This window comes from Mercenaria mercenaria, chromosome 14 (genome assembly GCF_021730395.1).
Source record: "Mercenaria mercenaria strain notata chromosome 14, MADL_Memer_1, whole genome shotgun sequence".
NCBI lineage: Eukaryota > Metazoa > Mollusca > Bivalvia > Venerida > Veneridae > Mercenaria > Mercenaria mercenaria.
This window is the reverse complement of record NC_069374.1, coordinates 34,411,879-34,431,824: the sequence shown is the minus strand read 5'-3', so window position 1 is coordinate 34,431,824 and position 19,946 is coordinate 34,411,879. Positions and strand designations below refer to the sequence as shown.

Sequence of the window (19,946 nt, the reverse complement as noted above, 5' to 3'; positions counted from 1 at the left end):
ACGGCTCGATTTATTTCTCTATAAAACAAAGAAGACCGAAACTGTGTGTTATTTTGCATTCTAACACTACCCGATTCATTTTCTTATTAAACAAAGAAGGCTGAAAATTGTGTGTTATTATACAACAATTATTTTTTCTGACGTCACAATTATTACGTCATAGCTTCAAACTGCGACGCGCTGGAAAAAAAACAACAACAGAAAACAGCCAAATATTTTATGGTTGAGGTCAAGGCTGTACTTAAGAATTTTTTGTTAACGTGTTAGAATTGAAATAATGTATCTCATTTAGTGATTTGTTAATGAATAAAATCATTGTTTGTCGTTCAGATGCGTATTATATTTCATTATATACCTAAATAAATTCTGTAAAAAATCAGCTTGTATTTTACAATTAAATATGAACACACAGACAAAAATTCCGTATTGTACCTTTTGAATTCCGTATTGTACCTTCCGTATTGTATGCTGCCGGACTATTTTCATTAATATGCATGACACGACACATTTCTATAAATAGCGCACATAAAAACTTCACTAAGTTCCAATTAATATCGATAAACATTGAAGATTTCGTTCAAGAACAAAACAAGAATCAAAATGGTAAAGGTATATAATAAAAGGAAAAGGGTCATTATAACAGTAGCTGGATCTGGTCTTTCTATTCGGCTCTCGTGGATTTTGCAAGGTCGGATCACACTCGGCGCCTGCGCGCCTCGTGAGATCCGATCTAGCAAAATCCACTCGAGCCGAATACTGCATCCCAGATCCAGCTACTGTTATAATAACCCTATTATCTTTGATAACGCGTTAGAATTGCCGTTCAGCTTACTATCACTATTACTATTACATGTACTATTATTACTACAATTAATACTAATACTAGTAATTCTGGATCAACCCTCGTATAAGATTCAGGATGGAATACGAGACACAGGGATGGTTAAGATTTCACATAGAGTATTACTCTAATATATAATAATATGTTTACAAAAAAAAAAGAACAGTAATAGATCTACTTCTGTAACCTGTGTATTGTAACATTTACAATATTACCTTTCATTTTCGTGTGATAAATTGCGAGCTTTGGATGTATTTACCCAGGTAATAGTTGCAAACATTTTCAGTTTTTCTCTTTATATTTTTTTTCTACGCACATTAATTTGTACAATATATATATTCTGTAGATTGAAGAAATATTTATGAATTGTGCTCGTTTAAGGTATATGATGTCATAAAAACGGTGGAAACCGTCTGGGCTAGGTCTGGTGGTTTCATAACAGAACCTTTCTTTCAAATACATGTAGGATTATGTTTGAGTCCGGATATTTATACATTTATTCTCTTAAACAAAGAATTAGTTAAGAAATGTACAAACACATCACGGGTCAGTTAAGAAATATGCAAATATGACTTACGTCATGGTCATCATAGCGGAACGGTTCGAAAGGTGACCCCGCGCCTTTATGACTAGCCCTTTTGTTGTTCTTTTACCATGATGAACTAGTCAATGTCCGATCTGTTTAAGCTCTTTGTTACATAACTACATAATAGCAAATTAAAATTTTGACAGCACATTTACATTAAACATTTTGACGTTACGCATACATGATTGAACAAGAGAAACTTAAGCCAGCTTGGTTAAAGGTTCCTCTTGACCCATTTCAAACTGCCAAAATGTTATGGTCACGCTCGTCTGGACAGCGTGCTGTTGAGTATAGCCAAACTCATAATGATAATGCGGTTAAATAGTTCATAAATATATACACAATTGACTTGGTTTTTCTCTCTATTCATTAACCTATTCAAAATTTTCTACGCATGGCACAGTAATTACGCAATCTGTACACATATATTCTGTTTTCTTGTTTTTTACCCAAGTAATAGTTGAACATTTTGCACATTAATTTTACAATTTGTTTTCAATCTGAATGGTTGAATAAAGATTAAGGACTTATCCTGTTCTAACCCTTAACCTGCTAAATTTCTATAATAAACTTGCCCATCTTTCGATTTCGACAGTATCATTAACTGTAAAAAGAGTGTTTACAAAAAAGGTACTGACTGAATGGCGAACAGTGTAGATCCAAGTTGAACAGACTGCACGGATGTGCAGGCTGATCATGATCTACACTGGTCGCAAAGGCAGAATCAATTGCCGCCAGCAGACTAAAGGTTAAGTTATTAGATGTCTTCAGTAAAAATGGTGGAGAGGGCGAGGTCCTGTGGTTATATATCATATATACACATTGCTTTCCAATAAGATTTGGTTCATGTCCGGAAAATGGGTCAAGAAAAAAAACGTTTAATTCAGCTGTTGTAAACATGACAATCCCAAAAGATGTGATGCAGCAGGATATTTATTGTGTGTCTTTTAACCAGGTATAATATCACATTACCGCTTAGTAGTTTAAATCTGGTTAAAAGGTTAAGGGGAATTAAAATTGAGAATAGGGACATTTACGGCCACATAAATCAGTATCAGTGGCGATGTTTTGGGTCTATGTTTTCTCCATCTATTGTTTAATTCCGAGGTCATCCGGGTGAAAGGTTTAAGTTTTTTGTCGACCCGTGGAGAGGCATTTCATTTTGTTTATTACTTGTCACGCTAAAGAAGACCGACTCACACAGCGACGCTTGCCTACAAGAAAGAAGACACGGCTTTAATGTAAATTCGTGCTGTCATTTCATACGTTAAGACACAAACGTTCTCTCCATGTTTAACTTGATAAACTTTCAAATAAAATAAGTTTAAAAGTGAAAACTAAAAGATCATCGTTTTAAGATTTGCAAAAAGTGAAAACGAACAAAAACGATATTTAATGAAATGTAAGAAGCATGTCATTTTTTTTTTGTGTTGACATGAATATTGTTTTGTTCGGATTTTAAAAGTGATGCTCTGACAACTTTTACAAGCAATGATATAAATGCGATGCTGCCTTTCTATCCTTTTCCTAACCATTATCATCAATCCGGTGTTTCTATACTGCCAGGTATTGCAGACACGTGGCCAGTGTTTCTATACTGCCAGGTATTGCAGACATTCAGCTTACTTTGACGCGGACTGCGGACAACTTTATATAACAGTTAACGCAGCTGTTCAAAAAAAGACCTCACATAACTGAATAATTAGAAAAACGTTACTTTCAATATTACAGATGAAATTATTGTCAGGACCATAAAGGGAGATCATTGAAACAATGCATTTGATAGTACCTTCTATTATGTTAACCAAATAATCAAACCTATGACAAATACACGAGAAAACAATTATCGAATATTGGACTTGACAAGAAAAAAAGTATATTTTATGTTCATAACAAAAATATTGGCAGCCACATTTTAATTAAAGGCATTGTGACCCTTTAAACGGACTGTGGACTTACAATAAGGGTTTTCTCAAACTGTGTATATAAAGAGCTTATGAGAGGTCAATGAAACGTGTATTCATTTAAACAAGGTTTGGTGGAAATCTATCGCTTGATTTTTTCTACTCAATTTTACATAAACTCATTCCTTTTACTATCGTTGTACAGAAAGTTCTTACAATTTATTATTACGACTGGTTCCCGCTTAACGAGGTTCTGACAGTAATTGCTTATAATCAAAGCCTTGAGATGTGTGGTGGTTGCGGGGTTTTTGCTAGAATTATTTTCATTTAAAATGCAAATCTATAAATATACATGTATAAGAAACAAATACTAATGTGCCTCATATCTAAGATAAACTCTGCCTGACCTTACATGAACAGCTGGAAGTCAGAGATGTAACCATGGGCTGGAATACCTAATCATTGACAGATCTTATATAATCTAAATGGCCAGTGTGAATGGATAGAGGATGAATAAGAACTACTTGATCATTGATAATTCATCCGCATTGTCCATGAATGGGACTACTTTGTGTAGCACATGAACATCCTCCCTTTGGATGTGATTTGGAATCAAATAAAGATACTATATGATTGTCAGAAATACAATTAACTTTGGTAGCGGGATAAATCCCGCAACCAAAAATGTGAAATACACGGTTAAACTATCCTATAACTCCGTCAGGACCACCCGTTGAGGAGTCATATGTCTTCTTATCTTGCCTCCTACAAGTTTCTTGCATTTCTATTGGTCAATAGACGTCACGTGGAGACAGGATATATTCCATATCCTGCTAGTACATTTCAGATATGAATTTTGATTTAAAAACAATGGCTGCCGCCTTGTTAATTTACAAAATATTAGATTATAGCATGTAAGTAAAGAGTAGTCGGCAAGATAAAATCGTTACACAGCTTGTTGGTGACAGGATACGGGATATACGCTGTCTCGAAAATCCATATCAGGCGAAAGGACATGCGATGAAGACTAGGGGATTCACGTCTAGCAGGCTTTCAATGTAACTTACAGTTGCCTCGTGGTTATTTCTTTTCCTGTGCCTATTACTGTTCTCCTGTCATATACGGTCATTGTAGCTATTAATGTTACTAGATTTCCTGGAGGTATTAACGAGTCTCCATAAGAAAGTAACAACTTCTCCACATTAAAGGAGGAGACAGACTGACAGTCTACTTTGTTATTGCTAAAGCACCGTGCATGTGTGCGGGTTCATATTCCGACTGGGGCTAAAATAATTCAGATTCATTGCGTTTTGTCTAATCGCCACTGAGAAATGGTTGCCCTGTCCATAGATACATCTTGACACATTTTTATGTATGTACGCGTATTTACTTGAGGACATTCGATATATTCTACAGTTGCTTGCTCAAATAGGACCTACCCGCATAAGAGAACTTCGAGATCTGTTTTGAAACCCAACCCTAATGATAAAACTCTTTTATAACCCCGTCTTATTCAGTTGGTAACAAACACATACTTTGTACAGGTATTGTTTGTTTGACCTGCATTATATTCAGTATCACGCTCAACTTTGATATTAACGCTAACGCTGGCGTGGTGTTGCATATTTGCATTGTTGGTTTATTTCAGTGGGTTGTTCCATAAAAAAACCTCAAGGATATTCTTAGGGGAGCAGTGGTCCAAAGTTTGCATTTTTAAATCTCATTTTATGCCTTTCTACCTTTTACCTTTATATACTGACACTTCAGTTTCGTACTTTTGTTTTCTTGGCCTACCAATCCAGAGCTGACCAATCAGCTTATTGGCGAAATAAGTATCTGGATTTGTTTTTATATTTTTTTCCAAACGCGTGTTGTGTCTTCTTTTTCTCTAACAGTGAGTTTAACAAACACGAATTTGTTACAAACAAATCGTAAAATAATCAGAGGAGTTCGCTATAACCGGAGTAAACTGCATAGACAAATAATCGATATCCCTTTAGGCCTAGGACTACCATTAAGTATCACCGCGGGAGCCACATGGTCTAATCGTGTAATGGCGGACATGTTATTTATCATTATCACTTTGGGTGGCTACAGAAGTATAGATTAAGGCTTTGTTGTTTAAATATCATTGTATATTTTCGGCGTGCCGTATTAAGCACGCTTTTATGACCTCGTATGACCTTATGCCGCCTGAATAATGTACCAATCGGATTGCTTGGTAAGGTATTCCCGGTATTTTCAGCCATAATGAGAGATTTTGCAAGAGTGGCGCTGATTGGAGGAAAGGCTGAAAATGCTTCACTCTGAGTCATGTGTGACACTGAGTGAAATGACAACGCGTCCGTCATCTATAACCTCTATAAGTACAGCACCATCGGGTTGTATGCGTACCACTTGAACAGGTGTGCGTAACCAAATATTCATCTGCTCATCCGGACATATTTCTGTTTTGTTAAGTTTTCTTGTTAAGTTATTTCTGTTTTTTGTAGTAACTTTTATTATATATCTAAATATTTGAATGTATTGGATATTGTAAGGTTAATAGGCGGATGGTTCTCCGACCCCAATTATACCGGTTACAGAGATAATAAACGTTGTTACCCACAAAAAAAAAAAAAAAAAAAAATATACCACATTGTTATGATATTTTATGTATATATGTCTATGTATTTTTGTAGATCTATATGATGTAAAAATCGAATCGGGTCAGACAATAATCAAATATTCAATAAAGTCCATGTTTTATACAGTCATTAACTCTTACCCTGCATTACAGCAACAATTTCTAACCAGTGCAAATCATTACTAACCTGCAACAACATCTCCGATACTGTTAAATTTTAGACTCTAAATTTTAAATTAATCTTTCTGGTGAAAACAGTACTGTACATATTCTGAATGATAGACAAATTTGATAATAAGCTGAAGTAGGGTAAGGGTTCATGTTGCTTCCAACAATTCCAGAAATAAAGTATAGAACGTATTTCAATATTGTTTGCTTACTGTTACCATCTTTTAAGCACCAAAGGTTTAAAGTGAGCTTTTGTGATTGTTTGGTGTCCGTCGTGTGTCCCTCCACAATTTCTAAACACAGTCTTCTTCAGAACTACTGCCCTCATTTATACAAAACTTCACAGAGGTCCCTTTCAACATTTCCAAAAGATTTAAAATACAGGTTTCTGCCCATTATATAACTTGTGCTTCAGTTACATCACGCCGACCATCTTTTTTAAAGATATTTCTTGTTTGACATTTTGACCCCTACATTTTTCTTTATTTTGTGTCAGTTTTAGGGTAATCTTCAAAGTAGGTTATGATTTGTATTCTGAAAAGAGTCTAGTTGTGTGTCACAGTTCTTTAAGCAGTGTCCCTTTTACATAGAATAAAAAAGTGGACATAAATATGATAATATTTAGTTCAGTTGAACCTATAGCGATGAACTACGCACCACGCATTGCAGATTTATTTTTGTACTGTAACGAACGAGATTTTATGCTAAGTTTGTCCACTGAAGCTCAGTTTGCAAGATATTTGAATATGGATTGCATTCATATCCCAAAAAGGTGACAGACATTTATACACAGTACTTACAATTTAGCAAAGCGAATACCTCGGATTTAAAAGCGTAATTTTATCTATATTTTATCATTCACCATGAAACTTTAGATGACTTCAACTTAAGACATCTTTAGCTACATAAACTTAGACTGACATGTTCTCCAAGCATTAACCTGCGGGGTCTAAATATCACATCTTATTCGCCGCAGTTTGAAGATTTTTTATAATAGAATCTTGATAACAAACAAAGCTGACATAACAAGGAAACTGTTATTACAAACTACAAAAGATATTGTTTTCATCATACTACATGCAAACTCAACGTACGGTTAACAGCTAACATGTGTTCATTTTCATAAAAACAAGCTAACTTAATGCAACTCTGATAAGGGGCCGAACGGGGAATATTTTTTAGAATTTAAGGAACGGCTCCGTTTAAAAAGTCAGAGGTAAATAATTGAAATAGTGTGAATGTGTACACGTGGTTCTTGTGGTAGAACAATTTTTTTTATATTGTTAAAGTATGATTACAAATAATGACATTGCTGTAGAAGTGTTTTTCGGTAAAATCCTCCACTGAAACAAAATTAAACGATAACCTTTACAGATGTTTAATATTTTTGTCACTGACTGTGTAGAGCTGTGAGTATTAAATCGTGAAGGAACTACTATACATTTGTGCATAAATAGGTAAATCATAGGCATAAATTACTTAGTCAAAGTAAAGTGATGTTTATTTGAAATGATAAATACATGACTATGACTTTTGCAAGGTACAAATATCCTAAATATTAATTCATGAGCTGTTTTTATCAGTAAAGTTCACTTAAGGTAGTTTTGTGCACGTTTGATGAACCGGAAGTGAAGGCTTAACGTCATTTATCCGGATAACGTTAGGATAAAGCCTGGATTCGACGTACGGAAATGAAAATCATTTTATGAATTAATGGCAACCGGTGAGTAAATGTATTACGGATGGCAACGTGTCTATCTTTCTAAAGTTTTAATGGGATATTAAAAGATGTTACATGTTAAATAATTCCAAAAATCTTAAACTCAGCTTGAAATGCGCGGATCTCCTTAATCATGGGCAAATATCTCAAAACAAGCATACTGACTATATATTTTATTTCACTATATTATAGGTCATATGTTTATTTACAACTGTGAAAAGTCTCATCAAAATCTACATGGTGAAAAAATTCTATTCGCGAAAATGTTACTAAAATTGTGATTTTCCCATAGACTCCCGTTATGAAAACGTGTGTGAGGTCAACATTTTTCAAATCAGTCTAGCAAAAAATCAAGCACACGACTCTGTCTTTATTTTATTAGCCGAATTTTCTAAGTATATTCTTAAGTTTTGAACAATCAAGGTTTAAATCAAATTCTTCATTGTAGAATTTTTTCATCGGAACGTGCAGAACTACTTTAATCTACAAGTGCTACTAATTTATTGAATATTTTGATAACCACCGTATCCTGTAAATTTTCACGGATATTTTATCGATCGGATGTGAATCTGTTTAAAACAATTACAAATAGCATTTAATAAATTTATATTTATAGGTTTCTTCCAGCGGCTTAACGGTACATTGTTTGAAGGATTTGGCAAGAGACAAACAGAACACACAACAATTTTGTCAAGAAGACGTCATAGTTTTGCGCTCACGACTTTACAACAGCCAGTAAACAAGATGGATCCAATGTCCGTCAAACGAAATCCAGGACGAAGAGTAAGCTTTGGACCTGACTGCGAGCCTGCCATGCCAGGAAAAATCTCAAGACATTATTCCATAGCAGAAGACAACACGGCTCTAAATATAGGTACATTGTATGACTTGTAATCACTGCAATCATAATACCCAAGATGAGCTCGCCAGTGTCGGTCTGAATACTACTTGCGATTAGATATAATTTCCTCCTGTTTAGCATTTGATTTCAGTGTATAACTAATTTATTTCAAAACATACTTGTACGTTCGTTTTCAAGTATTTTTATGTATGTCTGAGATACTAGTTATCGAGTTTGTACCGTTATCGTATCACGAAAATGTTCTTTTGCACTCGCGGTGAAAATGGAAATAATTTTATGCAATTCTGCAGTAAGAATTATTTGCATGCACAGAAATGTAATGTACATGTAATGTTTAAGGAAGTGATAACATACATTATCAGATTACTTTTTGGGGGGAGGAGATGGGGGTGGGGAGCGGGGTAAATGTCATACCGACTCAATCATAGGTAATAAGGCGACTTTCCAGCCTTTGAACATGGAGAAATACCACAGGAGCCGCCTCTTGCAATATTTCATCACGGGCGGGCATCTGTGTAGAATTACCGACCTTCTGTAAGCAAGCTTAAAGGCTTCTTCACATGAAGAATTCAGTGTCCCGAACGAGGCTCGAACCCACTCTGTGTTTTGAAATCAGCGACCCTAAGCTCTCTTTAGATTACAAACTTTCATGTTCCTTTACCGTGAAGTTTTTTGTTTTGTTTTTGAATGTATTTTATTAAGTGACAAAATAAAGTTATTTCAATTTCGCTATTATTTTTTCCAGAGAGTGATGCTGATAACGATTTTTCAAAAATGCAGAAGAGTAAATCAGATCAAGAATTCTGTTTAATTCCTACAGTCATAATTGAAAACGACAAAAGTCATGACAATGCTACCTTTAAATCTGACGAGGTTAGTCATAATGACTGCTTTGTTTCCGCATTTGGCAAGAAAGGGAAAAACATAGGAGAATATGAGGATGCTAAGAATGTCACGTGCTTGTCACGCGGACGGATTCTCATTACAGATCTCGTCAACAGTCGTCTGCAGATTTGCAGTGGAATATCAAGAACTATTACCGTGTTTTCACCACAAGAGATAAATCTACCATGGGCTACAACAGTCACAAAGGATAACTATATTGCCGTGTCGTTGTGCAAAGATCGTTGTGTGAAAGTTTTAAACATGGACGGTGACGTCATGAACTCTTTTGGAGAAGACTATTTTGTGAGGCCAACAGGACTTGCTACTGATAAAAAAGGAAACTTTATCGTTTGTGATTTTTCGACAGACAAGGTGTTGATGTTCGACAGTGAGGGAAAATTCATTTGCTACCTTGGAAATTCTGACAATGAAGAAGAGTGCTTCAGTAAACCATCCTATGTCTGTGTGTCAATCACAGGCGATATAATTGTTTCGGACAGCGGCCATCATAAAATAAAAATATTTGACTCTCAGGGAAAATTTATAAGGTCTGTTGGATGTTTTGGGAGAGGTAAGAAGCAGTTTAAATCACCTTACGGCGTAACCACAAACAAATGCGGAGACATTTTCGTTGCCGATCATTACAATAACCGCATTTCCATGTTTACTCGGGATGGTGTATTTGTCCGCCATCTTGTGACGTCAGAGCACGGACTTGTTCACCCACAAGGCCTTACTATAAGTGAAGATCTTCATCTGTACATTACACATGGACATCTGAAAGCATGTGAAATATTAGTGTTCAAACTGACAAATGACATTGATTACACAAATTCAGATATTATTTCTTACGTATGATTACTTTTGTGCAATGTTTATTATTCTAAATTTTAGCTGATAATGCTAAAGATAGGAAGACATGCACAAAATATGCATTTAATATATGTGCAAACTTTGCCCATATGTGGTACTGTTATTTTTAATTAGCCTCAGTATATTTTTTTTGAATATGTCGTTATTTTTATTAACATTTTAAACAATATAGACAATGCTGCAAGTGTAAAATCAACGTAATACTCATTATTTATGTAGAACTGTCTAGATAGACGTGTTATATAATTTTCTATTGTCAAGACTTTATTTAAACAAGAGCTGTTTGTAAAACAAGTATGTTTCCTATAATGGGTTGTCCCGATCACTATTACCTTGACCTTTGACCTTCTAATCCCAAAACAATAGGGTTCATCTACATTTAAAGTCCGATTATGGTATAAAGTTTGAAGGTTCTAGTTTAAGTGGTGCAAAAATAGTTTTCTATATTCAGATCCCCGTGACAATGAACTTTGATCTACTGATTCCAGAAGGGGATCATCTACTTCATAAGGCCGGTCATGCTGTCACGTTTGAAGGTTCAGTGTCAAGTGGTTCTGAAATTATCGAGCGGAAACCGTTTTCAAGGTTGAGGCTCCTGTGACCTTGGCCTTTCACTTACTGACCCAAAAGCAACTGGGATCATTTACTGCATAAGCTCAATCATGCTATCAAATTCGAAGATTCTGGGCCAAGTGGTTATTGAGCGGAATTCAGGGTTTTGTGTTTTTCTCATTTTTAACATTCAATATCGATTTCGTTTTACATTTACAACAATCGGATGCACCTTGTTAATAGACTTTCCTTAATATAATATGATCAGTTCTTATTAATTTGCACCAATATTTCATTATTCTCACACATATATTAAGTTATAGACGGTGCCTACCTAACTCACCATAAACACGAAAAAACTCCCTGTATACCAAGATAATTATAACTTCTATAGGCTGGCCATTGTAAACCATCCTTCTCTAGTATTTCCATTTTTTTCTAAAGTCAGCACTATATGCAGTATGTTTGTAATTAATCAAGGCTATTCTGCAAATCTTCCCGTGTTTTACCCATAATTGCCGTATCATCAGCAAAAAATAATGAGATTAATCAATAAATCAGAACTTAAATTGTCTTGTAAGTGCAATTTAAGGTCTACAAAGACAGAAAACAGTATATGTGAAATTACCTCCCCTTCTGTTCTGTATTTAGTATGCATGTCTTGGCCTGCCAAAGTGTAGCACTGTTGCTTACATAAAAGCGCGGTAATGTGTTGCAAACACTAAGTGTGATGTTACAGAAACACATTAGCGTAAACAAGCAGCTATAAAAAGTTGAGTTTCGAAGTAAAACGATCGGTCCTTTGGATAGGTTTCAACTGTGTGTAATAACTTTAATAGGATGCATCTAAACTTGTCCATCCGTTCATCTCAACCTTTAAGAAATACATATTTTATTATTTATTGTATGTCTGTGCCGATGTTAAAGGGACTAACCTACACATTTCAGGCGAAAATTAATGTCTTTCAAAACCCATAAAAAGCGAGTACTTTGAAAGTGACTAGTGGTACAAACTTATTGACAAAAGATTTTTGCAAGTTATTCTTATAAATAACCAAAAATATTATACAGAAGGTAGTAAACCGTCGCAACGCTTTTGAAACAATGCAGAAAATTTACATTCTTTTTGCATTTTTACCAATATCTAACTTTTATTTTCACCCACTTTATCACTTTAGTGTCATACATACATTCTTTGCCAAACTTGGTGGAAATGAACGTGTTGAAAAAATTTCACTCAAACTGTGTGCGAGAAGCTTTAAATTCATATTTGCTGTACCGTATAGTGTAGTTCATTTTTACGAATATTTCAGCAACCGATAGAGGTCAAATGGAAGCAACTCACAAGTCTCCTGATTGGTTAAAAAAGTAGATGGTATTCCGCATGTAAAGTGATCAAATACGTTGTCACAATGTGTGTGTTTGAAAACTATCTTACTTCATAAACTAAAACTCTACGTCATGATTACTGGCTTAAATTATATGGAATGATGCATTTTGTATGAGAAAAATGCATGTTTTACCAATAGAGCATTTTCATGAAAAATAAAACAAATTACCGCGGCCTATGGGTAACCGAGTTCAAAGAGAAAAAAGTGCCCAAAAGAAACGGTCAACATATATATTTCCTGCGGTTTTTCGATATCTCTTGGGTAGTTCTTTAATTCCGAGTAGGTGGCATCAAAAGTTTAAATGTAAGGAAAGGCCCATGACCGGAAACATTACAAAGTGGGCCTATATAAACTGATTATTTCCTTTGACCTAGATTGCTTCGTCAATGTTACTGTACGCATTATAATCTGACGTTGACGCCTTTATAGTATAGGTATTTTTTATAGTGGCATATTTCTGCTACGAGATAGCTAAAAGAAACTATCGCAATTATATTGTAAATTTCACAGAAAATGTGTGTATTTTTTTCTGAAAACACTTCAGGACTAAATAATATTTTCTTGATATATTTATTTCTCCTGAAAATGTATTAGCGCAAAATTTCGCGTTGATGCTTGAAACTGACACGAGATGCTTGGTAGCTTTCATGATAATATTCTTTTTCAGCTCACCTGACAGCTTTTGTGATCGCCCTTCGTCCGTCGTCCGTCCGTCCGTTCACAGTTTCTTGTGAACAAGATAGAGACCACATTTTGCAACTGATTTTAATCAAACTTGCACACAACTTGTAGTGGCGTAATAAATTGTTTCCTTTCGAAAACCGGTCAGATCCCTTTATGGGTTCCAAAGTTATGCCCCTTAAAGGGCTAAATTTGCTATTTTTGGCTTGTGAACACGATAGAGACCACGTTTTACAATTGATTCTAATAAAACTTGTATACAACTTATATTGGCATAATATCTCATTTCCTTTCGAAAACTGGCCAGAGACCGTCATGGGTTCAAGAGTTTAGGCCCCTTAAAGGACCAAAATTTGCTATTTTGGCTTTTGCAGCCATATAGAGACTCCATTTATGGTTGTATTTGATACAAACTTGCAAGATATCTTTAACAACATTAATATTGGATCCCATGATGAATCCATCAGATCCAATCATAAATTCCGGAGTTATGACCCCTAACTGACCCCTGAAAGAGCCAAAATTTGTTAATTTTTACCTTGTGAACACGATAGAAGTGACATTTTACTTTGATTTTAACCACACTTACACACAACTTAAGTCATAAAAAGATCTCGGTTCTTTTCGAAAACCGGCTAGATTCCATCATGAGTTCTAGAATTACTGCCCCTGAAAGGGCTAAATTTTCTATTTTGGCACTTTCAGCCATATGTAGGTTTCATTTATGCTTTGGTTTGATACAAACTTGCATAGAATGTTTATATTGATGATCTCTAGGTCAAGTTCGCAGCTGGGTCATATGGGTTCAAAAACTACGTCTAGGTCAAATCAAAAGAAAAGCTTGTTAACACCCTAGAGGCCACACTGATGACTCTATCTTCATGAATCTTAATAGTCAGAATATTTATCTTGATGATTCATATGCCAAGTTTAAAACTGGGTCATATAGGGTAAAAACTAGGTCACCTGGTCAAGTCAAAAGAAAAGCTTGTTAACACTATTAAAGCCACATTTATAACCCCATCTTAATGAAACTTGGTAAGAATTAAACTGGGTCATATGGGGTCAAAAACTAGGTCACCACTCAAATCCAAAGGAAAGCTTGTAAACACTCTTGTTGCAATATCTATGACCCTATCTTCTTGAAACTTGGTCAGAATGTTCTAGGCCAAGTTTAAAACTACGTCATGTGGGGTCAAACACAAGGGCACCTGCTCAAATCAAAGTAAAAGCTTGTTATCACTCTAGAGGCCATGTTTATGACCCTATCTTCTAGAAACTTGATCAGAATGTTTATCTTGATGATTCCAAGGCCAAGTTTAACAGGTGAGCGATATAGGGTCATCATGACCCTCTTCTTTAATTTATCGCGATAGCTACCTAGCTATTTCGAAGCAGAAATATGCCACCGTAGTTTTTATATTCATTTTATAAGATTTTCTATTAGCGTTTAATGCAGAAGGTAAAAAACTGTTGCTTTAAATACATTCTTGGTGGAGACACGTTAGATTTTTGTCGAAAATTAAGACATATTGCTTGTAAAACATTTTATTTTTCACGAGCATTACTTTTAAATTATACTTTGTAAATATGTAATACAAGATTAAAAACAGCTATGAAACAATTTAACTATGATGAATAAAGATGAACAACCGTTTTGAACTTTTCTGAAGAAAAACAGTCATCCAGCATTTTTAAGACTACTCTATGAAGTGACTGTAACCCACTTCTATACTTTATCTAATTAAACTGCAAGATGGAATAAAAATAATGTAGAAAAATATTTAACTATCAATCAAATCCAGAACACTCAAAAATAAATAATACAAAGAAATATAAAACATGACTTTGGCGTAGATAAACACAAAGTTATGCATTGTGATGCACAAAGAAATATCTGGAGCAGTTTTGAAACACATAAAACAGCTGAAGATTTACTTTTACTGAACACCACGGATGTCTTCTACTGCAAATAAAACCAAGAAAGGTTCGTGGTTTTTTTTTGTATCATTTTAGATACATTTTTACTTCACATATTATAAATATTTTGTATTTGTTTGCAAATCATTTTAGTAGTAGATATTTAAAGCTATCTTATAAATTGTATTAGTTCGTTTTTTTTTTCATCGCATGGAAAGGAAAACATGCTTGACAACATTTCTGATAAACTGATGTAAATTCCTATTTTTTAAAAATAATGTAGTGTCTGTAAGATGTACGTCTTAATATCAAATTTGAAATGACTGACCCATATATATTTTACGACAATGGTATGACCTAACTGTTTTTTTTTCTCTAGTTAACATCAAAATGTTACATTTTCTACGATGGAATACCAACATTTTTTGGTTTATAATGTTTTCTTCTGTAATCATGAGAATAGCACGCTTGTGGAATTATAACAATGGTAGCATTCAGCACGGGTTTGACTGCAACTGACTGAAAATGATTTTACATATGAATTTTGTACTTCGCACTAAAAATGCGATCTGATGAAATGGTAAAGGCATGTCTTATTTTCGGCTTAACTAGTCTGAAATTTATGATGAATATTGGCACTAAATCAGTTTTTGATTTCAGATCAGTTTCATTGTCCAGCATGATCCAATTCTGTGCGAGTTATATAGGTACTATGAATTTGTTATTTCCGTAAGTTCAATACATTAGCTCCATACATATAACACCTTTAACATAAAATACAAATATCAAGATTTGACAAAAAAAAAAGAGGGAGAAACTCGGGGCGTTTTCTTTCTCTCTTCAGGTATTTTGAGAAGTCTGAGCGTTTTTAGTGGAAAACGTCCAAAAACTGTAGATCGGCAGACAAGTTGGCCGTCTTATACTTCATCCTCTTCACGATTTGACCAATGGAGATATGAACAACCAGCTGACATTACAAATCCTCTTACAATTAGACGGAACATCAATCGGAGGGTAACAAATGATTCGATTTGGCAGAACAGACACAAAACTGAAGATGACTTCTTTGAAATTACAGGTAATCACTATCATTCGTATCGTTTTGAATTTTCTAAGCGGACACCTTGGTAGAAACCACTGACCTTCCGTAAGCCAGTTTGATGGCTTCCTCACATGAAGAATTAAACGCTTCGAGTGAGGCTTGAACACTACATCGGTGAGGGGCAAGTGATTTGAAGTCAGCGATCACTGTCTGCAAATTTGTTATACAACAAAATGATAAGTATTGTTATACAACAAAATGATAAGTATTATTAGATAAGTATTGTTAGATAGCCTGGGACGAGTTTCTGATATTATCAATTTGTCAATTGTCAATTTGCAGATAAATAAAAGGTTAGAAATTGTCAGACTGGATTCCCAGGCTAATTGTTAGACAACAAAATGGTAAGTATCCATACTTACATGTTTGTATTTTGTTTTCCTTGTATCAGTTTTGTCTTTTCTTTTTCTTTCTATATTTATTTAGATGTTGGAAATGGAAATAATCAGACAGGATAGAGATCAAGCTGTTCGGAATTCAGTTTGTTGACTTCCTCTATTTCTGAAAATGACACACATAACCATAGTTACGTAAATACAATATTTAAAAATGCGGAATTAGACCATAATGATGTGTTTGTGTCAGCATTTGGGAAAAAGGGAAGTCATGCCGGTGATTTCCAAGATGCCAAACATATCACATATCTTTCAAATGGAGAACTTTTCATAACTGATTTGATAAACGACCGTTTACAAATTTGCAGCGTCGTATCTTCTTCTGTGACAATATTTTCGCCAGGTGAAATAAAACAGCCCTGGGCAACTGCAGTAACCATAGATGGCAACATTGCTGTGACATCATGTAAAGAAAGGTGTGTAAAAATATTTAATTTGAAAGGATTGTACATTGAAAAGTTTGGTCAAAACTATCTTATTCGCCCAACAGGACTTGCGGTTGACAACGAAGGAAATTTTATTGTTTGTGACTCTGTCATTAATAAAGTCTCTATGTTCGACAAACATGGAACATTTATTCGCTTTCTGGGAAATTCCTTCATACATGAAGAATGTTTCAGTTCACCACGTTATGTCTGTGTCTCCATTACTGGAGAAATTATTGTGTCTGACTGTGGACATCATAAAATTAAAGTATTTGACTCAGATGGTAGTTTCGTGCGGTCGTTCGGGTCCTTTGGAACCGGCGATAAGCAGTTCAAATGTCCATACGGTGTAAGTACAAACAAGTACGGTGATATCTTTAAACGAAAATGTTCTACTGTAATAAATTAGGCATGCACATACATATTAAAGTGATTGTTGTGTTATTATACAATAACCCCGTCATTTCTAATTTGATTATAGCCATTAGCATATTTATCTGTTCTTTTTTTTATACTTTAATTATGGGTCAGACTGGCCATTACCTCTCCGGCATAATAAAAAATACTTCATATTTTACATAAAAATAGAATCATTTTACATACATTGTAAGCAGTAGTCTCAAATGTAAAATTTGAAAAACAGGTTTTGGCCAGAATTCTTGATAATAAATTCTGTAAAAAGATCCCCTTTGGAAGCACAGAATGCAACCAAGCAAAATAATAGCAGACTCGGTTTGTTTGAGCTGTTCATGAGAGGTAATGGAAAGTGCACGACCCCTATATAGCACCGGGTTAAGCGGAATTCTATTACAAAGATATTGAATGGACTCCATGATTCCTAAGTACCAGAACATAACATATAAATACACTGAATACAAGTACGGGGAGACATTTTACAGCCGCCACATGGCACTTAAAGATTGCTGCTGTGATAGTTAATAAAATCTGTAAAAATATCCTTTGGAAGCACAGAATGCAACCGCATACTCGGTTTGATTCTGTTCATGAGAGGTTATGAAAAGTGCAACGCCTCCCACTCCCCCTAGCACCGGCTTATTAATTACAAAGATATTGAATGGAGTCCATGATCCCAGAGAACCAGAAAATATAACAATACTGAATCCATGTACGAGGATCTTGTGCGCACCATCTCTCCTCATCCCCTTGACACAATTTAATGAAACTTCACACAAGTGATCAGTAACAACAGTAGTTGTGCATGGGACATGTTAGGTTCTTTCAGAAAAAAAATTGCAGAGTTACGGGACTTTGTTTTTTGTTACTATACTATATACATAGACACAATGTTGTGTGCATCATCTCTCTGTTACTATACTGTATGCATACAGTCTATATACATACAGTCCACATAATTATGCAATATTGTGTGCGTCAAATTGCAATGTACTGTCAGTGCATGCTGGGGGTACATTCATCACCTTTAGTGATAGCTCTAGTTTTTACAGTTTGCGTGCTTCGTGCTGACGAGAGTCTGTACGCTTGATTCCGCTTGAGACCGCCGATAACTCGAGTATATTCATCCTCGTCAGTGCGTGCGCGAAATTATTTATGCTTTACCGTTTGATAAACTACCTTCCCAGCGTCAAGCGTTTGATAGAAAAGGACCGTCCGGTCGTTTATTGTCATGAGATTGTCCTGGGATTTTCCTATGGCTTTGTACCATATGAAATGTGTTTCTGTCTAGTACTTTCTTTTTCCAATCAAACCTTTTACATTAAACTGCACGTTTACACTGGTGAGCAACATCACGTTGTAAATAGTGCACGTTTTCGGAATAAAAGAGATTGGTTTGTTTTATAGGCACTGATATACAATTGGTTATTTATTATGTTTATAGAACTAAGGATTTCCACGCATTAGTAATTGTATTAAAAAACGAATTTACACTATTCTTATTCTTACACTGTGTTCAACGCATTTTCACGAAATTGTCAAATCACAGTGCCCTGCCTCTATAAGTTCTAATCATTTTCCCATCTGTTAAACAAACGGTTTTCTTTTTGTATTCTAACATTCTGTTCAAAACTCCTGCATGTCTGTGTCATACTTGTGTGAATTTGAACTTTCAGTTTCCGTGAACCCAAACTTCCATCACTTACAAGAATATTACAATTGTCAGTTGCAGCCATGATTATGAATGCATTATACTCATGAGGCTGTCTTGGGATTTCCCTTTTGCTTAGACCCATATGAAAGGTGCCTATGTCTAGCTCTTTCTATGCTCTTTCCAACGTCATCTTTTACATTAAAATGCCCGTTTATACTGGTGAGCAGCATCACATTGAAAATAGCGCATTAAAGTCGTTGAAAAGAGACAAATCCTGTGGGAATGATTGTTTATTAAATGAATATTTTATAGAATCCATTGACATTTTGGTTGGCCATTTATGCGATATTTTTAATGGTATACTTAGTAGCGGTTTTTTCCCTGAAACTTGGACCGAAGGTGTAATTGTACCCCTACATAAAAAAGGTGAAAAGGGTAATGTAAAAAATTATAGGGGGATAACTCTTGTAAGTTGCATGTCGAAATTATTCACAACTATTTTAAATAAAAGAATTACTAATTTTTGTGAACAATATAATACTATATCGGACGCGCAATTTGGCTTCAGGAAAGGAAGATCAACTGTTGATGCTAGTTTTATTTTGTTAAAAAGACTCTATTGCTGTTTCGTAGATCTGAAAATGGCATACGACGGTATTGACAGAAACGCATTGTGGTTAAAATTATTCAAACTTGGAATAGACGGTAAAATATTAAGAGTTATAAAAGATATGTACGAAAAGGTTAAATCTTGTGTGCGATCGTGTAATTGTTATTCTGATTTTTTTGAATATTCAGTAGGATTGCGTCAAGGGGAGGTAATTTCGCCAATACTATTTTCTTTGTTTATTGAAGACTTGGAATTGTTTCTCCAAAATGATATAAACTCTGGGTTAACTGTTGACGATATTATAATCATTTTACTTTTATTTGCTGACGATATGGTT

At 34.8% G+C, this 19,946-nt stretch overlaps 2 protein-coding genes across 3 annotated transcripts; both read left to right on the top strand.

Moving 5' to 3' along the window:
- The first annotated feature begins 931 nt into the window (after positions 1–931).
- Positions 932–14,702, top strand: LOC123527231 (tripartite motif-containing protein 2-like). Of its 2 annotated transcripts, none has more exons than XM_045306571.2 (3): positions 932–1,104; positions 8,462–8,719; positions 9,453–14,702. In XM_045306571.2, the coding sequence occupies exons 2-3, from the start codon at positions 8,590–8,592 to the stop codon at positions 10,448–10,450; spliced, it is 1,128 nt and encodes a 375-aa protein (XP_045162506.2). In that variant the 5' UTR covers positions 932–1,104; positions 8,462–8,589; the 3' UTR covers positions 10,451–14,702. The 2 variants fall into 2 exon arrangements, with proteins under 2 accessions (XP_045162506.2, XP_045162504.2); XM_045306569.2 differs by lacking the exon at positions 932–1,104 and adding an exon at positions 7,064–7,848.
- An 869-nt stretch (positions 14,703–15,571) lies between these two features.
- LOC123526770 (tripartite motif-containing protein 3-like) lies at positions 15,572–17,637 on the top strand. Its single transcript, XM_053522585.1, has 2 exons — positions 15,572–15,589; positions 16,570–17,637. The coding sequence occupies exons 1-2, from the start codon at positions 15,572–15,574 to the stop codon at positions 17,338–17,340; spliced, it is 789 nt and encodes a 262-aa protein (XP_053378560.1). The 3' UTR covers positions 17,341–17,637.
- The last annotated feature ends 2,309 nt before the right edge of the window (positions 17,638–19,946 follow it).

What these genes read in the sequence shown, in the direction of transcription:
- LOC123527231 (XM_045306569.2), top strand. An exon ending in CAACACGGCTCTAAATATAG is followed by an intron (nt 8,720 to 9,452) that starts GTACATTGTATG and finishes TATTTTTTCCAG; the next exon opens with AGAGTGATGCTGATAACGAT.